The sequence below is a fragment of the Toxoplasma gondii genome, chromosome X, assembly GCF_000006565.2.
Source record: "Toxoplasma gondii ME49 chromosome X, whole genome shotgun sequence".
NCBI classification, from domain to species: Eukaryota; Apicomplexa; class Conoidasida; order Eucoccidiorida; family Sarcocystidae; genus Toxoplasma; species Toxoplasma gondii.
Genome location: NC_031478.1, coordinates 2,691,346 through 2,713,761, shown reverse-complemented (window position 1 = coordinate 2,713,761; position 22,416 = coordinate 2,691,346). Strand labels below are relative to the sequence as shown.

At 50.1% G+C, this 22,416-nt stretch overlaps 4 protein-coding genes across 4 annotated transcripts; 2 read left to right on the top strand and 2 right to left on the bottom strand.

Moving 5' to 3' along the window:
• The first annotated feature begins 678 nt into the window (after positions 1-678).
• On the top strand, positions 679-8,935 carry TGME49_224890 (hypothetical protein). The gene is made up of 3 exons (XM_018780068.1): positions 679-4,660; positions 5,230-5,403; positions 6,046-8,935. Exons 1-3 carry the CDS (start codon positions 1,648-1,650, stop codon positions 6,084-6,086), a joined length of 3,228 nt encoding a protein of 1,075 aa, XP_018635962.1. The 5' UTR covers positions 679-1,647; the 3' UTR covers positions 6,087-8,935.
• A 75-nt stretch (positions 8,936-9,010) lies between these two features.
• On the bottom strand, positions 9,011-13,328 carry TGME49_224900 (adenylate kinase, putative). The gene is made up of 4 exons (XM_002366123.2): positions 12,684-13,328; positions 11,933-12,073; positions 11,012-11,179; positions 9,011-10,513 (listed from the first exon to the last, which is right to left on the bottom strand). The coding sequence occupies exons 1-4, from the start codon at positions 12,933-12,935 to the stop codon at positions 10,301-10,303; spliced, it is 774 nt and encodes a 257-aa protein (XP_002366164.1). The 5' UTR covers positions 12,936-13,328; the 3' UTR covers positions 9,011-10,300.
• Positions 13,329-15,728: 2,400 nt separating this feature from the next.
• Positions 15,729-16,509, top strand: TGME49_224905 (hypothetical protein; the record flags this gene model as incomplete). The annotated part of the gene is made up of 2 exons (XM_018780069.1): positions 15,729-15,953; positions 16,285-16,509. 2 exons carry the CDS (start codon positions 15,729-15,731, stop codon positions 16,507-16,509), a joined length of 450 nt encoding a protein of 149 aa, XP_018635963.1.
• Positions 16,510-18,081: 1,572 nt separating this feature from the next.
• TGME49_224910 (divalent cation tolerance protein, CutA1 family protein) lies at positions 18,082-22,382 on the bottom strand. The gene is made up of 5 exons (XM_018780070.1): positions 21,205-22,382; positions 20,326-20,418; positions 19,907-20,005; positions 18,850-18,882; positions 18,082-18,490 (listed from the first exon to the last, which is right to left on the bottom strand). Exons 1-5 carry the CDS (start codon positions 21,700-21,702, stop codon positions 18,446-18,448), a joined length of 768 nt encoding a protein of 255 aa, XP_018635964.1. The 5' UTR covers positions 21,703-22,382; the 3' UTR covers positions 18,082-18,445.
• Between the last annotated feature and the right edge of the window lie 34 nt (positions 22,383-22,416).

The following is a 22,416-nucleotide window of genomic DNA, read 5'->3' as shown; positions in this document are numbered from 1 at the left end:
CGAGGCAGGCGGCCAGGGACCCCGAGCTCGCAAAGACATGAAACAAAAAGTGGTACAAGGCGGGTAGTGCGATCGGGCAGGGATTAGAGCTTTAATCTTTTCAGCCCGTGTCATAGCAGACAATAAAACGCTTGATACAAGCCCGCTGGCAATTCAAAGTTGAGCGCAGCTCCCAACGAAGTTATATTCCATCAGTGCTATACTTACTGAGGACCCCAAATAGCCGTAAGGTATAATATCACGAAAAATTTGACACGAACGTGAGAGACGTCGCAGCAGGTGTAGACACATGCCGCAGTTATCATGGTAAAAACCACATCCTACACGTGGGCGAAGTTTGTTTGATCGAACAGAAGACTCGTTGGGTCGAGAGTATCTTATGCCTAGGTGCCGCTGAGATTCAAAGATTCTACCGGCGTTCCAGCAAGCATCCTCGACGTCCAGAGTCTGGACCTGCTAGGATGGATTTTTGTTCTATATTTAACGAAGTGTGGTTGCAGGAAGAACATGGGCATCGCCACCGCTCACTCAGTTGTTTTGGTATCTGCAGATGCTGTTATTAACCAGAAGTTCCTGACGCATGTACTACTCTCTCCCGGACGTGTTTCACATGCATTCACTGGTGACGGGTGCATTCCGTGAGTATCCGTTTTTTCCGTCTCTCTTTTTCCCCTTCACCTTTAATGCCCCATCGCTCGCGATTTTTCCGGTTCTTTCCGTGTCTGGGGTTCAGATGTGCATCAACAGGGTTTTTGCTGTAGCTGTGTCGTTGGCTGGGGGTGATAACTAGCTGGTTTGCTGCTTAAGGGAGCGGGAGGGGCGGAACGTCTGTGTTCTTCTGCTGCTTCGATGATGCGGATCAAAAAGCGGCGACACACTGTCCAGCACTTTTTGGATAGAAGTAGCAAAGTTGTGGGAAATGCTGTGTTCAGGAGCAGATTAATGACAAGCATGCCACTATTAAAAAGCGATAATATGTGTGAACTCTTTCCCAGCGGAGCAAAACCGACTCTCGGGTTTGCGGTTAGCGTACGCCGTCGTGGATGCCGCTATACGGCGTATTTGAGACACATGGACTAGCACCTCGTCTGGTGTTCCCGTTTACAGTGCCTTATTTTGGTTATTTACTTTCCACGGCCCAAAATGCCCTTACCAGCGCTATGTTCCTCTTTTAATTCAACGTGTGAATAAGGGTTTTTTCAGTTACCGAGTAAAGTTCTGCAGTACGCCAGGCGGGTACGTTTACGTCTCAAGGCTGCGGTCACGTCATCTTTTAAGTAAGGCTTTCCCGCGTATTTTCGCGAAAGTTGAAGCAAATAGGTGCAATAATGCGACGACCGCAAGCGCTATAAGTGTGGGGTTTCACCCACTACATGATCCTGTGGAATTTTTGAAATTCATTTATTAGAGGCTCGTCATATCCTTGCTGCAGTGTCATTCAGTCTGTGTGTTACACACTTCCTTTTGGCCACAAATAGTGGATGGGTGTCGTCAGGATTGCTGGAAACTTCTTCACCGTTTTCCCAGCGGTGTGTGCGGTGGCGGCATATTTTTGTCTTCGTTTTCAAGTCTCGTTCTTCCTCTCTCTCCGCTGCGCCACACAGCCCTACATGAAGCGTCTTGTCCGCATCTGACCTTCAGTTAGACATGGATCTCGAAGAACGTGACTCGCTTCCTTGTTCGGAAGGGGGATTTTCCCCCCCTGTGTCTCTTTCACCTCGTCATGAAGTGCAGTCGGGCTCCTCGTTCTTCCAAGTGAACGCACCGTTTGCAACTGTGGCGATGCCGGTTCGCCTAACTGCGGCAGCCTTGGACTCGAATTCGCATTTTCTGGGAGTTCCAGGATCCACACGAGGATGCGCCTCCACAGTTGCTGGGGCTGCTCGCGACGCAAGCATGTGTGCGACTGACGGCGGTGACTGTGAAGTCGACAGCAGTGTGGGAGGTGCGTGCTACTCAACTCAGGGATTTCTGGAACACAAAAGTAACCGCTTTTGTGGAGAGGAGTGTGATCATGTTCGTGGCTCTTCTGAAAGTGATAAGTTCGGGGACAGTGGAGACATTTCGAAAGGCGACGAAGGACAAGGACAAGGACAAGATTTAGCGACTGAGATCGGCCTACGTGGTACGCCTCAGTGGCCACTCGAAGGGGAAGGCCAAGTGAAAGGGAGGAAGCTGCGAGACGACAGAACGAAGTCACGGTTCGGAACGTGTGCCCTTTCTCCAGAGAGGTTTAAACCGACGTTGGTGAGCATTTCCGCGGAAGATCGCGATCGTCTTCTTCTTGATACTGGAGTGACGTTAGAAGAGGCAGAGGAACGCTGGTGGAAAGGCTTGTTCCAGGACCAAGAGACTGTAGTGAAACTAGCAAACAATGGTGTAAATACACTTGCAGACTGGATTCAAGATGCGGCAGTAGATGCGGGCGAAAAACCGTTCCTTATTTCTGCAGAGAGCAACATGTCTCTCTCATACCGTCATGTAAATGAGCGGAGCAATGCAGTGGCGGTCTGGGCTCACAAAGACCGTCGAGGAGCAGGGACGTTGGAGGTTCTTTTGCGAGAAGGCACCAAGAATCTTATCATTGATGAGGAACTCGCGCAGATACCTATCACTGTCCCCAGCAAGATGTCGCCCGCAGAAGACTCGGACAAGGCCCCAACGGAAGGGAACGACTCCGAAAAGCGCACCCCCTCTGGTGAAGGCAAAGGCGACGAAGGAAAAATCCGGCAACGGCGTGAAAGTTGGGTGATGGTCCCGGACCCCGCGTTTTCAGCAGATGCTGAGCGTGGTCAAGCAGCGTTGTTCAACGCAGAGAAAGGACAGGGCGCTGCTTGTGAACCTGCATGTGGACAAGCTCCACTTCGAGAAGGCGCTGTAGTCGCGTTAGTTATGTCTACAAGTGTGGAATCAATTATCTTGCTGCTTGGATTGCTTAAGGCATGTCTCGTTGTCGCGCTCATTCCTCCGCATCTGAAGGGGACGGCCCTCTTTCAGGCCATTTCCGCTGCTAAACCAACGTGCATTTTTGTAGATGACGAACATCTTCCTGCATTGCGAGAGCTGTATGGACTGAAAGAGCAGCAAAACCAATTTACGAAGCGAAACGGTGAAGGTTCTCCCGACGCTGCGGCCATCCGGACGAAGCTGAGAGGTGACGGGCATGCTCAGGCTGCCAGTGGCGGTACGGAGGCTAAATCACTCTGGGAGAAGACATTTTTGCCCAGTTGTCCCAGGTGGGAAAAAGGAAGAGTGGTAGAGAGACCTGCAGGGAAACAAGAAATCAATGAACGCACATTTCCTGTATTCGTGTACGGCGAAGCAACAGTGTCTCAAAATTGTCCTCCAAACACGCAGGAAAGGAACCTTCTCGAAGAGATCCGAGAAGCCACATCTGCATCCGTAGGGTACTGTAACTGGGATTCAGAACCCGGAAAGCGCGAGGCTGATTTTGCAACAGACGAAAAGATGGTTCGTCCAGAAGGGACGAATTCTGACCGGTCGCCGTGCACGATCGGGGCGCGAGTGTCTCCAGCCAGACGAAGGAGCATGGATGTGAAAGACCTTCTTCTTCCTCCGTGTTCTCCTTCTCTGGGCGTTGTCTTCAATCTCCCCACCCGAATGTCCTCATCGTCACCTCTTTGTTGGGCGTGCCTCGAGCCGGGAGACAGTGAGTCAAGTCAAACCGGAGACACAACTGGCGCATTGATTGCTGGAGAAGAGCAAGGCAAGACATCGCAGGCGCGGTCAGATGCAGTCGGATGTGCAGTCGCCCGTTCCGCTGCCTGTGCCGTTTGTGGGCATCCAGGCCAGGGAACCAGTCGCCACCCTCGTCCTTCACTCTATGTATATGTCACTGTTCCCTCTCCGCAAAATACGAAGAGTCACGCGGAAGGAGGAGACGGGCAGGCAGGTGAGACGGGTCAGGGTGTGCGTGCTGAAACATATGCATATAATCCCGGAGAAGAGGAGCGGCGACTGGCACCTGTCAAACTAAGTGCTAAAACGGTCATCAGTTTTGGTGTCACATGGGCCAGACACATGGATCTGACAGATAACGATGTTGTATACTGCCCTCTTGGTATTCAAGAGGAAAACGGAGGCCTAGCGATTTTCGCGGCCGCTGTGCAGGCCCGCGCCAGCATCGTTTTCCCTCGTCAGTGCTCTCCGTCCTGCTCCGCTTTCTGGCGACACATCGACAATTTCCAGTGTACGTACACAGCATATTGCCCACGAATGTGGGCGAATCTCTTTGACGAGTTACCCACATTCAAGGAAGAAACCGGCGACAGTTCTGTAGAGAAGAAATCGGAGTCAGAACGTCGAAATACGTCCGCCGTTCCTCAGAACCGCCGCCTACGAGGATGTGTAGGATATGGAATGACAAGTTACATCTGGTCGCGGCTGACCAAAGAAGCGGGGGAAACTTTGAAGACTTGCGTGGAACATTATTACCGGCCTCACTGGCCGATATCCTCTCCGCTTATCAACTCTCTAGGGAAAATGGGGCCATGTGGTTTTATCCCCAACACTGTCCAAGGAGAACGAGGAACAGCTAGGCTGGCTCGATTCGACGAAGTGAAACAAGAAATCGTCCGGGGACCTCACACAGGCTTGTGTCTCGATGCGGAATTGAGGAGTACTCTTGATCAGAGGCGCGGTACGAACCATGGCAGTACTGAATCTGTTTGTCGGTGGCTTATCTCGTGCTGCGTATCTTTTGTGTCTCTCGATGCCTTTATACGCGGAGACCCGTCCGCACGTAAGCGTGAGGAATCTGCTCGTTACTTCATGCTCTGTGACAGCTGTGCGGTGGTAGATTCGGACAATTTCGTGCAGTGCTGTATAGACCTTGTGCCTTCAGTTACTAGTGACGTTTGGGCGGTCGGGGCTTTTCTGAAGGAGCAAAAGGCAGATGTCCATTGTAGTTTATCGAGAGACGTTTGCTTGCACGTATCATATTGTTCCGTAATTTTTGGTGTGCCGTGGTGTATTGAGTTGACATTTTGGTGCGGTTTAAGAAGATGCTGCCTGTAGGCTGGCGGGCACCAAGCGTCCGAAGCCTCAAAACGTGTTTAGCTTTCAGTTTGTGTTGTTCTCTGGTTCTGTCTGCTCTGTTATTCCTATCAGTGTTGGCTTCCATGTATACATCTTCATTTGTTCCCTCTCTGTTTTTGTATATATGGTTCATTTGCTTGTGGCGGGCTTCATTTTGTCCTTCATCTGCAGGAGAAGCGATTGTGAACCTTGCAGACCGAGACGAATGGCTGGGATTTGTCGACGATGACGTCACTCGTGCGATGGTGTACAGGAATTCTTTCCGCCAGAATGATGCGTGGTGCCGGTCGGGAGATCTCATGAGTGTTGACCGTTTAGGTTTCTTCTACTTTCTTGGTCACACTGGTAAGTTTTCAATTCGGGCACGAATAGGAAAGCGTTGCTAGTGTTGTCAGCGAGAGCACGATTGTTGTGCTTAAAGGGTCTCAGCTTTTGTCGCATGTCATAACCCGCCGGGGGTACTTGGTTTGACACAGGCTGGTGCTAACGGATGCCTTCGCTCTTTTTGCGTCTCTGTTTTTAGTTCTGCATCTGATGTGCCACCTGCTATCTTCTTGTAGACTCGTGTGTGAGTAACTACTCATGTGTGCAAGTAGCTTTGGCAGAGAACGGCAGTCAGACAGACTTTCAGACCGAACGCACACCAGTCGATTGTCTACACGCAGTCTTACTCACGGATAGGGAATGCACACATGTGTATTGTTGCAAGTGTATGGGTTTATGTGGATAGATATAACTGCGTACCTCGTGAGCGTAGACAAGTTATACAAACGATGTATCTTCTGTAGACGTCCTCCGAGACCTTGCAGTTCCCCTTAAACTGTTTTATACCACTGCCGAAGAAAGCCACACCTCCACTAGCTGTACCGGTGCAAATGCAATATGACTTGTGTGAAGATCTTCAATGGAACTCTGTCCATTCGCTGTGTGGCTGCCAGTGCACGTCATACGTCAGGGAATATGTTGGCGTCATCTGCATGCCCTCAGGGACATTGCCAGACAAGGAGAGAACAACGCCCGGTGTGTAACCGAAAGCCAGTTCATATTTATGCAGGCGTCGATATTCGGACCCCTGTATTTCCTTCTCCGTGTCGCTTTTTCCTCTCGATTTCATCTGCCGTCTTCGCGCCTCTGTCAGGATGCCTGGTGACACACGACGTTCGGACCCGATTGGAAGTGCACACGAAGGCACAACAACCAGAAACACAGAAGCGAGAATCACAAGGCGCAGGAAGGAGCCATGAAGAAAGCGCCAACAAATAAACTCGAAAGAAAGATCCGCTCCAAAGGAGGTGCCTTTTACATACTGTTTTCCGAAGGACCCCGTTACGACGCAAGCAATCGTCAGGGGAACAAGCGTCCTCGCTTCATATTTCTCTGGCCTCGGTGTCGGTGAATTCGCTCTGCAGGTCCGCGTTCGTCTGTAATTGATGAGTTTGCTTTGTTTCGTCTGTATATACGCGTTGTTGCATATGTATGCGTGTTTTGGGGACGAGCAGGTATCACCATTCTTTCTTCCACTGACAATCACAATTTTTTTCGAGTGGTCAGTAGCTGAATAGTGGCCGTTGACTGGTTCAGTTGATCGGCTGAGTCAAAAAGTAGGTTTGGGGACCAACGCATGGCAAAGGGGAAGAAGAGGTGAAGACCACATGAGGAAAAGAAGTTGAGGGGGCAACGAGGCCATGAGGGTAGCACCATGAATGTCCAGGAAGTTGTTTTCCGCCTGTGTTCTCAGCGCAGGTAAAGCCCTTCATACATCATGCACACTAGTGATGAGCATTCTGTCGGCCATGGAGGCACGCGTTTCTCAGTACCTGTTTTTCGCAACCAAATAGGGGACACAAGGACTGTGAAACGCTCAGGCAATGTACGTGACGTGCCTATTTTGCCTGGCGGTGTGGTTGCTGGATCCGCATTCGTCGGACTGCTGTGTCTATTTTCACATGCGTAAGCATGCAAACCTATTATAAAATGCCACTTATATGAAGTCGGTACGTTATTTTTCGTTGCTGGAATAATAATTCAATTCCATATGTTAAACCGCTTTTTGTGTAGATAGACGCTACTGACGAAGACATTTCTTTTTCTTGACTAAATGGTATTGCTGGAGCTTGTGATTGAGAAACAGTGTGCAGGCATTTTTGCTGCCGTTTCGCACACAACGGAATGAGGCATGGTAAGAGGCGTGCACTGGGCGGCGCTTTCTTGCAGTTTTTAAAACTGGGAATCAGCAGCGGTTGTGAACCACACCCGCCCACGCTGTTCGATGCACGTTGCGTTGTTGTGGTTGGTGGGACCGCCGCGAGAAACAGCGTAATACATTCGGGTATGTTATTGTGAGTCGGTACGCAGTCCCTATATGTGGATACATACAGAATCTTTTGATTGATACGACCACACAACAGACTGGTGTTGCAAATATTCTGAGAGAGTGAAGCAAGTCATACGTAGTGGGCGGGGTGCCATGTATACGTGCTGATGCCTCACATGTTTATGTAGGTGCACTAATGTATGATGCATTTATCGTGCCGCATGGCCTGGATGTGTATCAGCTTCTTTGAGGCAACTTTCGGGTCTTTAATTGGCGTGTGTTGTACCCCTGTTTAGCTAACTGGTGTTCTCGCGGGGCAACCCTGTCGGCAGGTGGTGAACAGCTTTTTTTTGATTACTGCGTGAGTTAAAATCGTTGCATGTCATGAAGAGAACAGGGACTCTGAAACTGAGTGAGCTGTGCTCCTGGCTCTTCCTCAACTCCTGTGAAAAGTCTGACCAAAGGGACGAGTTGACACATTCACCACATCAGTCGAAAACGATATCGTCCGTGGCGTGTGCCATAAAACTGGGGGGAAGGCACATCTACATCTGTGTGCTGGTCATGTGAAAATTTGAGTGGAAATAATCTCTGCATGTACCAAAGTGGCTGTGTGCTTTGCTTCATAGCAGTGTTCCAGTTGGGGGGGACTGAAAAGGGATGCGAGGAACTCGCGGGCCGACTCGACAGCCCGTCGGTGGAGACAGGAAACGGAGTCGTGGTCGGCTTTTGTCCCCTGCGTGTCCTGCCGATCTAGCTGAGGAAATAGAGAAACAAAACCAGGGGGAGGGGGGAGTGGAGTAGGGATTGCAAAAACGAGGTTTTTTTAAGCGATCTGGCCATCTCGTGCAGGTATGTACGGCACATCGAGACAACACGTCTCAGCCGACACGGCAGACTCCTATAATCGGTTTTTTCAGTAGAGTAGAAGCCGCATCAAAACTGTCCGCACAAATTTAGGAGGTGGGATGGATAAGTCTTTAATTTTCCTTTCAAAATCCTTTCGATTAAGTCTTTTTCTGTGCTGTCGCCTTCTGTCAGCCATTTGACCCGACTTACAAGTGAGAAGGATGGCTTAAAACCGTATGTGTGTATGATCGACTTGTTCGCTCAACACCTGTGAGGAGAGAACACGACGGAAACACTTTTCATAGTTTCTTCTTGCAGAGCAGACCAACTGAATGAGGCGGTCGTCTGGGGGTTGCACAAGCACCCAACGGACATCTCAAACAAGTAGACTAAGAACGGAAGGACGACACAGTGGGGCCAGAGCTGCTGCAGAGACTGTCTTGCGGTGGTGTCACCTTAGAGCTGCACCGGCATTTCTCAGCAGAAAATTGATTCCGTTGTCGGAACCGCCCAAACGTCGTTTTTACATTTTAGGCTCTCTGGTGGCAGAAACACAGCTGAACGGCTTTCCCGTGAGTCGCTTGTGAGTGGGGCGTTGGAAAATGTGCGGCTGCTGGACTATATCTTCGTGTTTCAGTTCGGGTGAAATGCTCACAAACATTTTTGTTTCTAAGGCCAACGGCTGCCAGCAGGTGGCGAAAACGTCACGCGTGCTACCATTCGCGACTACAATCGTGAAAAGAGGTAGTCAGCAATTGATGTATACGGCGTGCGTTTTGCTGCCTTTGACAGGCAACCGCCTCTCGATTAACAATAATATAGTTACGCCTGGCGTAGAGATGGAAAAAGATCAAACGGCTTCAGTGTCTGTATTATTGAAATATCTGGATGATGGGTTTATACGGCAGAAAATAGATAAACAAAGTGCTTGCGATATAGCTACCGGCAGCGGGAACCGTACATGTATGTGGAATAACTGTGAGGAAGGCAGTTGCCATGCACATACTTCACGTGATGTCTTTGTTTTAACGTACTGTCGTGTCCATGCCTACGGACAATCGCCTACGTGCACGTCTAGGGGATTCAGACGTTTTGGAGTTCTAAAAAAAGTGGCCTGCGCTCTGAAGAGAACGGTAGTTTGTTGTTCCTCTCTGTGGCCTGAATTTCTAGTTATCGCAACGATTTGCGCCCAGGGTTGTCCTTAACTGAAAGGGTACACACACAGTCTAGTCTATTGCACAAGCGGTGATACGCACGGACGTCTTCCCTGCTTGCTCGACTCTTGGATACCAACTGGAAAAACAAACTTGCACGACCATCGAAGACTTTTCAGGTGACTCAGACCTTAAGAAAAAAGGACCAGGACAGCGTCTGGCAAAAGAAAACTCCATACGTTTTCATTTTCTCACCCGCGAAGTCAATGCAAAAAGAGCAAAGCGAGCTTTCGTTTGGATTGGAACCAAAACTCGTCGCTGCTTTGCAGCTGGGGCACCTCGTCAGTACTCAGGATTTCACATCTGTGTGGGGAGGCAAACGTATCGGCTTCTGTTTTGAAGAAGACCTAGAAAGCAACCATTCTTTCATGAGACCCCTGTTCGTTTCACCGCAGGCATTTTCATAAGGTACGCTTGTCTTATGGGGAGGAACTCTAGGAATACGTCCGTGGAGCCTGTCCCTTAGGAGTGTGAGGTGATCTCAACCGCTTGGCTCTTCCTTGGTGTGCATAAAACAGACCATATATTCGTCTTTCTTCCCGAAAGGGCTGCTGCCAAAGCTAATGAAGAAACATCCACCACGTTGCCTGTCAAAATGAGCATCCTGCTGAGTCCGACCGTCCTGGGCACTAGTCACAAGCTGCAGTTTTCTCCCCGTTAGCTCGTTCATATCCAGCGTAACCTTTCCTCCAAGTTGCTGCGTTCGAGCGTTGACGAAACATGAGAGATCTGTCCGCGCCACAATACATCGCGTTGCCCATGCTCTTGACACACATTCCTCGATACACAACTTCCTGACGTTTGTTTCGCGTCCCATCCGCCTTCGCCCTGTTTATGGGAGCGGCGCGGCCTTGGAGCGGACTTCTCAGCCGAAGAAAGATTTGTGGTGCTTGCCAACAAAGTCATACATTTCCTTGGTGACTGCAGTGGAGTCCTTAGCAGCGTCCATCTTGTACAGAAGACCCATCTTTGCGTAGTGTTCGATCACGGGAACCGTCTCCTTGTGGAACACATCCAGACGCTTCTTCAGAGTTGCCTCGTTGTCGTCTTTTCGATGGTGAAGAGGCTCTCCAGTTACCTGAGAGGCAGGGAAGGCACAAACGGGGAATCATCCTGCATAAGATTCTTGGACGGGGACAACAGTTCCGACTCTGTAAATACAGCGGGGAGAAGGCTACGGAGTTCCTCCAACTTGAAAGCTTCGCCTTTTCCATTTAAACAGTGAACAGCACACACGCTTGAAAGAAAATAGTAACAACGGATTCAACAGTCTTCTGGAGCTCCATGCAGTGTTTGATCCAATCAGTAAGCACTCTGTTGCGCTAGATACTTGAAACGCTCGATGTCGATCTAGAGAGCTCGTACGATCCAAGAAAAGCAGACATATAGTGGATCCTCTTGTCTCTATATCTTGCACTGTCTGACGGTGACGCCTACGCCGCACACGGCCTGGCGTTCTTTGCCACACAGATGTCCGTTGACAGTGTACATTTGCGAACTGCCAGTGGCTCAAGCTTTCTCTTGCACGGTCCTTTCTACATTTCCTGTACGAAGAAGAGGAAAAGATCTCCCTTACGTCGTCGAGACCGGCAACCTTGGGTGGGTGATAGGTGACGTGGTAGACGCGCCCGGAAGGCAAGTGGATTCGGCGGCCTGAGACGCGCTCCACGAGGATGTTGTCGGGCACGTCGAAATAGAGAACACCATCGAGTTTCTGGTTCTTTTGCTTCAAGAGATTGTCGAGCTGAAGGAACGAAAGGCGGTGAGAAAAGCGGAAAGAGTGTGAACTGATGGGACGGAGTGAAACCCGTCGGTCGGACTCGACATCGACCACCGAGGCAACGCAAGAGAAGCCGGAGAAGTGACGTAGAGTCACTCACGGGAGCAGACCCATAAACTTAACAGCACGAGAAGCACACAGTTCATTCTGTCCCAAAGGTCCTCTAGAAAGAGCTCCGCAAAGAAAAAACGTTCTTGAGAAACGAGGCGGTTCCTGCACCGAGTCTAAGAAAAAACAGGAAGCGTTATGCAGGCGTTCCCGTGACCCAAGTGACAAGCGTCGAAACTGTTTCGTGTCTTCCTCGTTTCCCTTCCGACTATATCAAACCAATCGTCCCTTCTCCCTTCTCTTTGGCCATGATCCGGTTGGGCACGCCTTTCTTCCGCTCCTGTTACGACCGGGTACCTGAATCGTATTTTCTAGTATATTATACGATGCTGAAAAGCAACTGCATTCAACCCGTTGGTTTGCTAGCATTTACGTCATGTTGAATTCATGTAGGATTACCACCTGAGAATCGACCGTTGAATTGCCAAATGCAAATTCGGCTCCGGTAAAAAAATAAAGGCATGACAAGCAGTATCCCTCTCGCAAAAACATATAATGGGACGTAGCAGAAGCGTCGTATTCTGAGGAGATCCGAAACAAGTTGAAACTTCTGTTGCTTTGACACTCTGACTAATGTTGGAATCCACCAAAACGCGTGCGCTCTCTTACTCCTGCGGCCTGGGCCTCATTGCGGGGGAAGCCATCGAGAATGAATCCTCGGCGGCACTCAGGTGTCTTCAGCTTCTCGTCGATCAAACCAAGAACGATTTCGTCGCTGACGAGCTCGCCAGCGTCCAGCTTGGCCTTTGCCTAAAACAGCAAGGAACATGAAAAGGACAGACAACGAAATTAAACGTGGCCCCCTCATTTCTCGTCAGTGACCCGAACGGGCACTGACACATTCGATTAGCCGAGCAACGCACCCTCTCATGCAATACGAGTTCCGTCGGTTTCCACTGTTCGCGGTGTGGAAGCCACACATCGCCAGCACAACTCCATGAAAACAAACAACGGTTGGTAACGGGAAGACACAACCTCGAACCTCGACGGCTGAGAAGCGAAGTAGTCGGGATCTGCCTTCTCTACATGCGCCTATCACATGTTCTGCCTGTAGACGAGCACAATTACGTCCATGACCAGATACACTGGTAAAAACCGACCCACTCACAAGTGTCTCTTGCCTGCACGAGCACATGCATAACCCGTCTACAACTAGGTATGCACATCATCTACAGAAGTGCATCTGAGAAGATCAAGTACAACTTTATGTTCTTAGAATGTGAGGAGCGTGTGGGTCTCGATCAGCGTCACCATCATGTTAAATCAGTCCAGTTTTCCATCCTGTGGATCTTTAGTTCTTCCTCGGCCATTCCCAGTTGGACCCCGACGATCGCTCTGAGCCCGTCTGGCTTCTGCCTACCTGCTTGCCATATTCGGTTCCCGTAGCGACAGCATGACGAAGCATATCACCGGTGCTAAGGTGGCAGAGGCAGTGGCTCTTCTTCAGTTTCACACTCTGCGTGCCCTTCCCAGAACCAGGAGCTCCGATGAAGATATAGCGGCCTTCGGGTTTCGCGAGGCATGCATAGCGTCTCTTCAGTTCCTCGAGCAGCTCGACCGTCGCCACGTTTTCGAGGTCAACGCCCTCGCGTTTCCCTGACGGAGCTGCCATAGTGGTCGTGGTAAGTTTTGACTGGGAGAGCAATAGAGAAAAAACGAAGACACAAACGAAGCCCCGAGCAAGCACGACGCAGCCGCAGGCCTAACGGAATCCGTTTTTGGTACGGAAAAAACGTGCTTCCGATGGTGAAGCACAAATGCGTTCGGGTTGAAAGATTCGATTATGCGTTGACTACGTAGTACTGAACAAAGACAGCGTAGGAAAAAACGAAAAGCCAAGATAGGCCCAGCGGTGGTGTCGAAGAAGAGAACCTGTCGCATGCGACGAGCTGTGCCCGCGGATCCCCACATAGATCATCTGCATTGCAAGGCGAACGGTCTTGCACAGCCTTCCACACAGAAAAAATACCGGGGCGATTTTAAGAAAAACCCGGTTTTTCTCGACACTGAGAGTTCTACAGTAAACGGCGACGCACAAACCAGGCTGTTCCTGTCGTCAACTCACACAGACAGGGATTGTGAGGCGGGTGAGACGGAACAGGCAAGTTGCTCGGTGTCACTGCAACGATAATGTCGAACAGTGGCAGCACACTCGTCGCCACGAACCTCGTTTGAACGATTGTGTCCTGCAATTTCAACACTACATACACACAAAAGAATAGCTGTTCTCGTCTAGTACAAATCCGAACTGGCATGTAGAATCGCGAATCTACGGAGGTGTCCTCTGACGCACTCTTCAGAAAATCCCATTCATTTGGAGCAAGGGAGTTTACGTGAGAATAGACGCCAGTTGCTCTTGCAGTCTACCCTGTGTCGTTCACAGGACCGAAAAGGTGGGTTTTTTAATTTCGGAATGTTTCAGTTCTTTAATGCTTCCAAACCTGCCGGCGGTCAATTTTGGTGCGATATTACAGTGGAGACCAGGTGCGGCAAACCTACACCCCCAAGCTCGTTTACTGCGTACTGGACTGTTTGCCCCCAACAGGTAGAAACCGAGCAAAGGGCTCGACAGTCAAATAGTAAATCCTTGAATAATAAGGAATAGAGCATAATATCAAGATTCTTGCCTAGAGGTCACAAATGTAAGATTTCCAAATACGCGTTGGAAATAGCTACTTCAGCTGTACTACCGGATTGATTAGATTTGGTATTCTGTACCACCTGGTCTAAAGCTACGGTGACACGCTACGGCCGGATATACCTTGCTGTGAAGGTGTGGGCGCTTGAGTATTGGATTACTTGACGGACGGCAGTATCATCCAGTCAAAAGCGAATGAGCAGCTGCAGAATGGTACGGCATGTCATATCCTGCATAAATAGATCTGTCTTGAAAGTCGTTTACGGGACCTCGGTCACCGCGAGAGGCGATCTCAGGCGCTGCCATCTCACAGCGTTCACTTGTCGGTGACAAATGTTTCGATCGTAGACTTTATTCCCTGTTCCATTTGCCCCATGCTATTCTACCACCACTCGGAGAAGTGTTCAAGTGCATGCGCAGTCTTTTGGCGAATGTATTTAAGCTCCTCGAGTAACAGATCTACCAAGGATTGCATCCAGACGCTCTGAACAACAGTGGCCACTCAACACCCGTGAACAGATCGTCTGTAAATGATCTGTTGGTCTGCGATTTCTCTCCAAGTGTGTAGGTCAACCAAAACAAGACCAAGTGCGAGCGACTGCACTCTTTTAGTTCAGTTTTTTGTTGGCGTCACATGCGTTCGGCTCTCTCTCCTACCTGCTGCTCTAGAAGGTCGACAATGATGATGATGATTGGAGGTTCTTTTTTTGTGTCTCGGAAAAAAGGGTTTACTTCAGGTCGAAATTTTCCTGGTGTCATCTGCTTTCCCGTGCACTCGGAAGGTTTCACCGCTTGTCCATCCGGTGTTTCGGAATTGCCAGTTTTAGAATCTTTGCTACATACACGTCCGAGGCCCCTTTTCGCTGTTCCCGTGCCGCATATGCAGCAGGATGACTCAATCGCTTGGCGACTCAGGCCATCGACAGAGCTCGTGTAGTTTTCAACTTCATGAGTGTCATCAAAACAAACCGATTTCGGGGCCCCACGTTTTATACGTACTGCCCCATTTCAAAAGAATCCGGACACGCATGCGCATTGATACAGCGCGCACGTTGTTTGCGGCTTGGAGGAGAAATTAGAGAAACAGATGCTTTCAGAAGAGCCAAATTAGCTGTCAAGGATACACAAGGAGGACACGAGCGCTTGCTGTTGGATGCATGCATGATACCTTTAGATACGCTTCACGGAGCGGAATCGGAAACAGACGATTACGCTCAGTTGCCATTCATGCCTCCTGTATTGCTCTGAACAAACGTACAGGCCGACGCTAGATAAGCATAGTTTAAGTTACATTGAGTCGAATCAATGTTGTCGTGAGATCCTGATGGGGAGCTTGGTTGAGTTCAAGCGTAGGGCAACAATCGCTGCATCCGTCTGGCAAAGGTCACTGGTATCTAGTATCTCCACGTATGCCTCTTCTCGTCTCTTCATTCTTCTCCGTCTGTACCCTTCTGCGTCCTTCTCTATCTTTTAATCGTATACTTACTCTCTCTTACTCTCGGGGCTCCCCTCCCTTGGCTCCTGTGAGCAACAAATCGGTTTCCATTCTCCGCGAGAAGAAATTTGACATTTCTTGGTATCGTGGACGAGGAAATTGCTGGCTCTGTTTCATACCTCTGGATCCTTCATAAATATTTCCAGAAGAGATGTTTTGTCACTAGATATCCGGGCTTCCGCCTACCTTCACGACTTTTTGTCTTTGCATGCGCCCTGAAGGAAACAAGAAATCGTTTCTGAGTTCCACGGTTTATTATCAACGAAACAGCAATGCAGTCTTCCCAGCAGCAGTCCCCTTCGCAACAGGCTGCCCCGGCGTCGCCCAGGTCCGCCATCGAACATGTGTCTTTGGAATCCCCTAGAACAACGTTCCTCACCCCTACCAGCGGTTCGGGGTTGAAACAGAGAATTCGAGAGCTTGAGAGTATCATTGACTCGGAGTTGAAATCTCTTCACAGAGAAGTGCACATGTACCGCAACCAGAAAGTTGTGCAAGTCAGTCTAGGGGGAAGAGGTGCCCAGGTGATGAGCCTCCTCGTGTTTCTCAAGACTACACAGAAACATTCAGAAAATAAGTGTAACGAGAGACACCGCTGAGAAGAAAGCGAACGAAACGCAGAGTAGCTCACAATTCGTAGACTATCCCGCACGAGATCCACTGCTTCGTCGTGTGGTCAAACACGGAAGGTTGCTTTTGGAGAAGTGCAGTTGCGAGTTTGGTAAGAAGGAAAACGAAATATGGTGCTGGCCAGTTCACTGATGAAAGGAGGGGCATTTCAGCACAAAAGAGGTGTCAGTGTCGTTGTGGCTCCTGCCTTCTTCACAGACAAGCACGTGCGAAACTCTAGTGGAGGACACGAAGAAAGATCTCGTAGACCATCTAGAACGATCAAAAATGGAGCTGAAGCAGTTCTTCGTCCAACAGCGGAGCGAAAATCTCCGCCTTCACGACCTCATCAAAACGCTGCGCAACGAAAATGCGTTGTTACAACAGAGCCAGCTTCAGCTGCAAAGGCGCTTACAGGCTCTAGAAGAAGATCTTGGACAGTAAAAACAGCAGAGCAAACAGCTGGCTGACTCACACCCGACGGGGTCGGTCTATATGCTTTGCCGCAGGCGTAATTCCAGTACAGCAGCCCCTGTAGAAGATGAAGGCTACTACACACGTTCAGGAGCAGTTTGACGTTATTGAAGAACAGAATGAAGCGCGACGGTTAAACGCAGAGAGATTATCACTTTTCCACGAGCTGAGCCAGGAAATGTTTGCACACTCAGACAAAACAGTTATCATCTCCGTGCCACAAACCAATGGAACCTGACAGTCGGACAGATTCGGTTTCCATTTTCTACCCGGTAGCGTTTGTCGCTTGTAAATACAGAATCTTAATTGTCAAACGATCTAATGGTTTGTCGCTGTCTTTCTGTTTGCCTGACCATCTCGGTGGCTGCTCTGCTCTGCAACCACAATAGTCAAAAACACGCGTTTCCCGGACTCGGTAATTGAAGGAAGGTTTGAAATCCGGTTTCGGCCACATGCCACTGATGCATCAAAGTAACCGAGTGAGTTTCTATTTCGCGAAGACTTCTTTGCTGCTAAAGAGCGCCGCTGCAATTAAGGGAGAGGGCACTGAACAAATGTAAGCGTTAAGCCCAGCTCGAAAGTTTTAAGGCAATAAACATGCAATGCCATCCTGAAAGGGAACTCCAAATTGAACGTGCGTGACTGCTTGCCTTATTTTCATCAGAGTCAGATATCTAGAACCGCTTCTGGCATTTGCATGGAGCCGGCACGCACGCACACAAACACCGAATTCGAAACAGCCTTTCACAACGTTGTATAGTGCGCTACAAATCGACGGACGCAACGAGAGGCGTTGGCGAGACAAGGGCCTCCCATGTTCTAAAAGATGCCAGACGGTGCCAGAAAATTGAGCAGGTTTGAACATTCGCAACTAGTAATGCTGGGCCAGTAGATTCTTTGTCCAACATCAGTCTCTGCTGTTCACATGCTTGGTGCACGTGCCATCGACAAGCGAAAAATCAGGAGTTACAGAGATGTCTCTCACAGCAAGACGTGACACCCCATAACCTCCCTATGACCCTGCATGTGGAAAACAGTGAGAACATGCGAAAATGGCGATAGCAGATCACGAGGGCGGATATGGCGAATATTCAAATGCGCACATGGCACAATCGTTCTGCTTTCGCTGCCTCTTGTTGAACCAACCACACCACAGTGCTGCAGACGTGCCTGTTAGTAGCTTGTATACGGAGAAAACAGTGCTACCCTGTTGAAAATGTTGTCCACAGGTTTCTGTTCTATTCTCTTTGAGTATGCTGTATCTAATTCAGTAACGGGCGAGTTTCCTAGGTAGCAAGACGACAGAGTATCGCTTTTGTAAAGATTGTGAAGAGAAGCCTTTCATCTTTGAAGTTTGGCTGGCAGCTGTGAATTCACGGAATTATCTGTAACCGAGCACTCCCGGTTCTTTTCGTGTCGGCCATCGTGGCGGGACGTGAACAGCGCTCCCTCATTCACCCTGGTCGAATGGGAATGGCGAAACTAACACAGACTATCAGAATTCGTTTCGGAAAACCGAGCGCGTACCCTGGACTAGCGAAACCACCACTCGTGGTCTGGTTTTCGAAGACTCCGAGCTTCTTGAATGCCAAGCTGCGCAAATCTATTTACGCATTCAGAGTGGTGTCTCGAGTGTTCTTTCTTTGTGTCATCAAGTGCCGACATTTGGAAATCTGCATGCTTGTGTACGCCAGCAGAACGTACACGCAGAAAGATGACCGAGCGTCCATGTCCACAGTGCGACAGCGCTTGTGAACATGCAACTCCACACAAAAGTACACAACTTTCAAGTCCACTCCGCATTTCCACTCTAGAGTATTTTCCTCAGCGTTCTCGGGTATTCGTGACGGGCAGGGGAGTGATCCATCTTGTATGTGTCGAAACCGGCCAGCAGCTTGGTCAGCTTTTACCTTGTTCGTTGCGTATTGCGTTTGACCCAATCGAGGTACGGCTGTTTGGGAAGAAACAAACACCCACACCTCTGTTGTGCTCAATCAGGAAACACTGAATGGGCTCTTCGGTAATCGAGTGTCGATCCAGATCCAGAAAAAGATCCTTACACGCACCCGTCCGATGACCTTCGCCTGTATGCGTCTTCGACCGACGCCCGTTACCACCGGCGTTACGCTTTTTCGCTGAGTCCTTCCCCTCCCAACGTTTTTTCTGTTTTCCCTCCCCTGTCTACATTGACGCTCTTCCTACAGACACGGGTACCATCTCGCAACATTGTAGCCTCTGATTGCTGTCAGAAGCAAGGAAGGACTTGACTCCTCCTGCGTTTAGGGTGTGGAGTTCCCCTGTTTTGCCTACCTCATTTCCGCCGGCGACATCGAGGAAGATCACCTGCGGTTGAAGTCGAAACAAAAGATGGGGACGGCCGCAGAAAAGGCATGTCAGACGGGGAAATCGCATTTTGCGATGTACAAGACACACTGAAAACGAGCTGCCACATGGGAGAAGAAGGCTTTCACGGACGCGCAGCATTCGTTACACATATCAAAACTGTTTATAATACATAGGTATGGATGAACATACACGTATCCATGTCTACATCTAGGAGTTTGACAGATCTCTACAAACCTGTATGCATCCACAGATGTCCATACACATCGGTACACATCCACATGGCTACGTGTATCCGTGTACAGTCACCCTCAACTGTGTACGCGGAAAAACAAGAACATTCAATCGGGAGGCTGCATGGAATCTCGCTAAAAACAATGACTCGTCCGTGACCCGGTTTCCAGAAGACAGCCCAGGAAATCAACGCGAAATCTGTGTATGGTTGAAAGATCCGACGCTCTCGGCGCTCGTTTGTAAACACGCCTACGGCCGCATAAAAGCTTCCATCACATTCACTGTGTACGTCGTCTGTCCCCGGTCCTTCAGGTTCCGACTCCGCTCAAAGAAAACATTGTTTTTGCATTCTCACATGGAGCGGTCTATGCACGTCGTTTCCCTGTTTTTTCGTTCTGAGTTATATCCAGTGCACTTTTATTGGCTTTGAACTGCACATTGCCCGCATGCGGGTCACCGGCGAATCAACATGACACTGCCACGAGAAGTGGCAGCGGCCTTCAAGTGGAACGAAAAAGCCGCGACAGTTGACCGAAAACGCAGTCCAATTGTGTATCCACAGGTGATCCGCAGAAGGCGTGCCAGTCTGTGCATGTCACCCGAATTCGCATTTCTCTCGTTTTCCCACTAAAGCGCTATCCATCTGTGTAGGCCACATTGCCTCATAGCATTCTGGAATGGTATTGTCTAGCCTACGATGCGGCGTTGAACGTTTCTGGAGCGCCACAGTCACTGAAAACCTCTTTCTCCACTACCCTTTAAGGCACCGCGGCTGTGGCACGCAACTCACCTCAGGAACGTCGTAGGAATGCCATTTGCGCACAGCAGCGACGACCTCGGCGGCCAGTTCTTTGCGGGTTTTGACGATCAGGAGAACTTCCTCGTCTTTCTGGACACACAAGCAGCGAATGCGGAGATCAGGCGTGGACAAGACAGCCGGAAGCCACGGAGACAAGGGAAGAAAAGCAGAGGAACGTCGGGACGGTGAAAAGTGGAAGGCGACTCGGCGAAACTATCTTGGGCTCAACAAACACAGAGCCCAAAGATGACAGCCACGTCCACCGCGTGCGAGCAGCAATGCCGCAGTCGGCACGAACGTGGAAGAGAAGCGGGTAAAGCGAAGCTCAGAGGTCGCGACTTGACAAAGAGCGACAAACGAGGCAGGCAGCAAGCCACCGTGAGACAACGAAAGGAAGACTTCTGACTCACTTCCATCTTGCCTTCCCATTCATAGATGCTCGTGATGCCAGGGACGATGTTGACGCACGCAGCAAGGCGATTCTCCACCAACTTGGATGCAACCTGGAAAAAACAGCAAATTTGTGCACTCTGATTTCTGCCTATTTGCGTGCCGTCCACACGAGAAAAGCCACAAGCCACGCACAGACTCCGGATGCTAGGCAGCACTCGTGAATGCCCGGAAACGAGGACAGAAGAAGACGCGAGGCTTCCCCGTCGCCTTGGCTTTTTGACGGGCGGTGGACTCCCCCAAATCAAGAAACGGTCTCTGAAATGCGTGAGAAAGAAACACTCTTGTGGAGGCACACAGAAGCACTTTCACACGCTGCATGCAACGTTTTCGTCTTGAGAGAAGAATGTGCAAACGACTTTGTTCGAGACGCAGAAAACAGGGTGTCGACCTCCTAGTGGGCACTCTCCACGTTTCTTGGCTTTTCACCTGGCCACTTGCCACACCACAAAAGGCAACGTCCGCCTCCGCCGCCGTCTTCATGCTTGTTCGTCACACTGTTTGCCTTCAAGGCTCTGTTTCGGATCGCCCCGTCCTAAGGACTATAGTGTCACTGCTTATTCGACTTTGTGCAGTTCTGGATGGCGGATCGTTTGCGCCGAGACAACATCTGCGTATAAGGTGATTATTACAGTCCACGGTCTGACTCCAATACCAGTCGGATAACAACTGAAGCCGGACTCCCGGTTGCACCTGAAGTGGGATTTCTAGGTTTTTGTGAACTACCTTTTCCTAGGGAGTAGACACTGCGCGTTCGACGACTGGTTTAGATCTTGAAGGTTTTTGTTTACCCGATCCAAGCTCTCTTGTGCTCTTCGTGACCCTCTTCGCTCTCTCACCTCTTCTGCTTGTGTCTTGTCTTTGCAGGTGACATAGGCCACCTGCACAGCGTTCTCGATTGCCTGTTTAGACGCGGCCGCTGCTCCCTCCATATTTCGATCTTTTTCTTCAGAGACACGTGACACGGAGAAACGCGTGGAGTGGCTCTTCGAGCTTGGCGGTACAGCGGCTACTTGATTCTCCGAAGCCTCTGCGAGAAGGCGAGGCGCTTCCGCGCGAGCCGGTGAGGCCAACGTGGACGCAAAGAGAAAGCCAGGAAGCGACGGGGACGAAAGAGGACAAGAAGCAGAGGAGGGAGAGAAGAGGGAAGCCGAGGATAGGAGAGAGGCAGAGGAGAAGAGAGAAGCCGCGGACAATAGAGGAACCGATGAGGTGGAATGGGAGGAGGCCAGACGATACAAAATGGGGGAGAGGAGGAGAGAACAGGAGACAAGGACGTCTGGACGAACACCGAAAGGTCGCCTCAGACCACCGACGCGCCACATCCGCGGGACCATGTAGCCGACAGAGAAGCAGAGAAGGAGACGGGAAGACAGGGAAGAAGAAGCAAGAACAGAAGAAGCAGAACGAGAAACGCTGTGAGTTAATGCCTTTTAGGGGAAAGGAGAAGCTCCTGACCAGGAAAGAAGTGAAACTGAAGAGAACAAGCAGAGATGAGAAAGTGGAGAGAACGAAAGGAGTAACACAGGGCAGAAAGTGTCTCCAGGAGGGGGGAAGAAAGAACAGCGTCTTGGGGGTGTGAAAAAAATGAAGACGAGGAAGGCCAGTTCGGAGTTGAGTCTCGACACAGGGGAGAGCTCTTGGACCGTCGCCAGAGAAGGCGTTTTTCCAGCGCACAAAATTAACCTAGGAAATCGAGAGGAGACACGCAAGGCAATATCGGCACGGTTTAAAGTCTGCGGAGCTCCGAAAGCAGACGCTTCCTGCTTTCTCTTTATCGGGACCGGATTTCTTTCGTCTGAACAGAGGCGCAGCAGAAGCGCGAGGCTCTGATCAACAGCGTCTCCGTGCCTGTTCCTGGAAAGGAGAAAAGACAGCAGGAAAAAAAGCAGTCCTTCTTGCTTTCTTTTCAGGACGCGCGAAAAGGCCGGGAGGAGACAAGAACATCGGCGGCGGTGAAGTAGCTGAGAGGATGCAATAGAATTCTCCCAAGAGTCACGATCTGCGGTTTTCCGACGAGAACAATAAAGATGAGCACCTCCAAGGGTGTG

Bases quoted from the DNA above. Each gene is read 5' to 3' on its own strand.
- TGME49_224890 (XM_018780068.1), top strand. From the start codon at position 1,648: ATGGATCTCGAAGAACGTGACTCGCTTCCTTGTTCGGAAGGGGGATTT. The intron at 4,661-5,229 runs GTACGAACCATG...CTTCATCTGCAG, and splicing joins TACTCTTGATCAGAGGCGCG to GAGAAGCGATTGTGAACCTT. The intron at 5,404-6,045 runs GTAAGTTTTCAA...GCATGCCCTCAG, and splicing joins CTACTTTCTTGGTCACACTG to GGACATTGCCAGACAAGGAG.
- TGME49_224900 (XM_002366123.2), bottom strand. From the start codon at position 12,935: ATGGCAGCTCCGTCAGGGAAACGCGAGGGCGTTGACCTCGAAAACGTG. The intron at 12,074-12,683 runs GTAGGCAGAAGC...TTGCTGTTTTAG, and splicing joins GAACCGAATATGGCAAGCAG to GCAAAGGCCAAGCTGGACGC. The intron at 11,180-11,932 runs GTAAGAGAGCGC...TCGTTCCTTCAG, and splicing joins ATGAGGCCCAGGCCGCAGGA to CTCGACAATCTCTTGAAGCA.
- TGME49_224910 (XM_018780070.1), bottom strand. From the start codon at position 21,702: ATGGTCCCGCGGATGTGGCGCGTCGGTGGTCTGAGGCGACCTTTCGGT. The intron at 20,419-21,204 runs GTGAGAGAGCGA...TGTTTTTTCCAG, and splicing joins ACAAGACACAAGCAGAAGAG to GTTGCATCCAAGTTGGTGGA. The intron at 20,006-20,325 runs GTGAGTCAGAAG...TTGTGTGTCCAG, and splicing joins AATGGGAAGGCAAGATGGAA to AAAGACGAGGAAGTTCTCCT.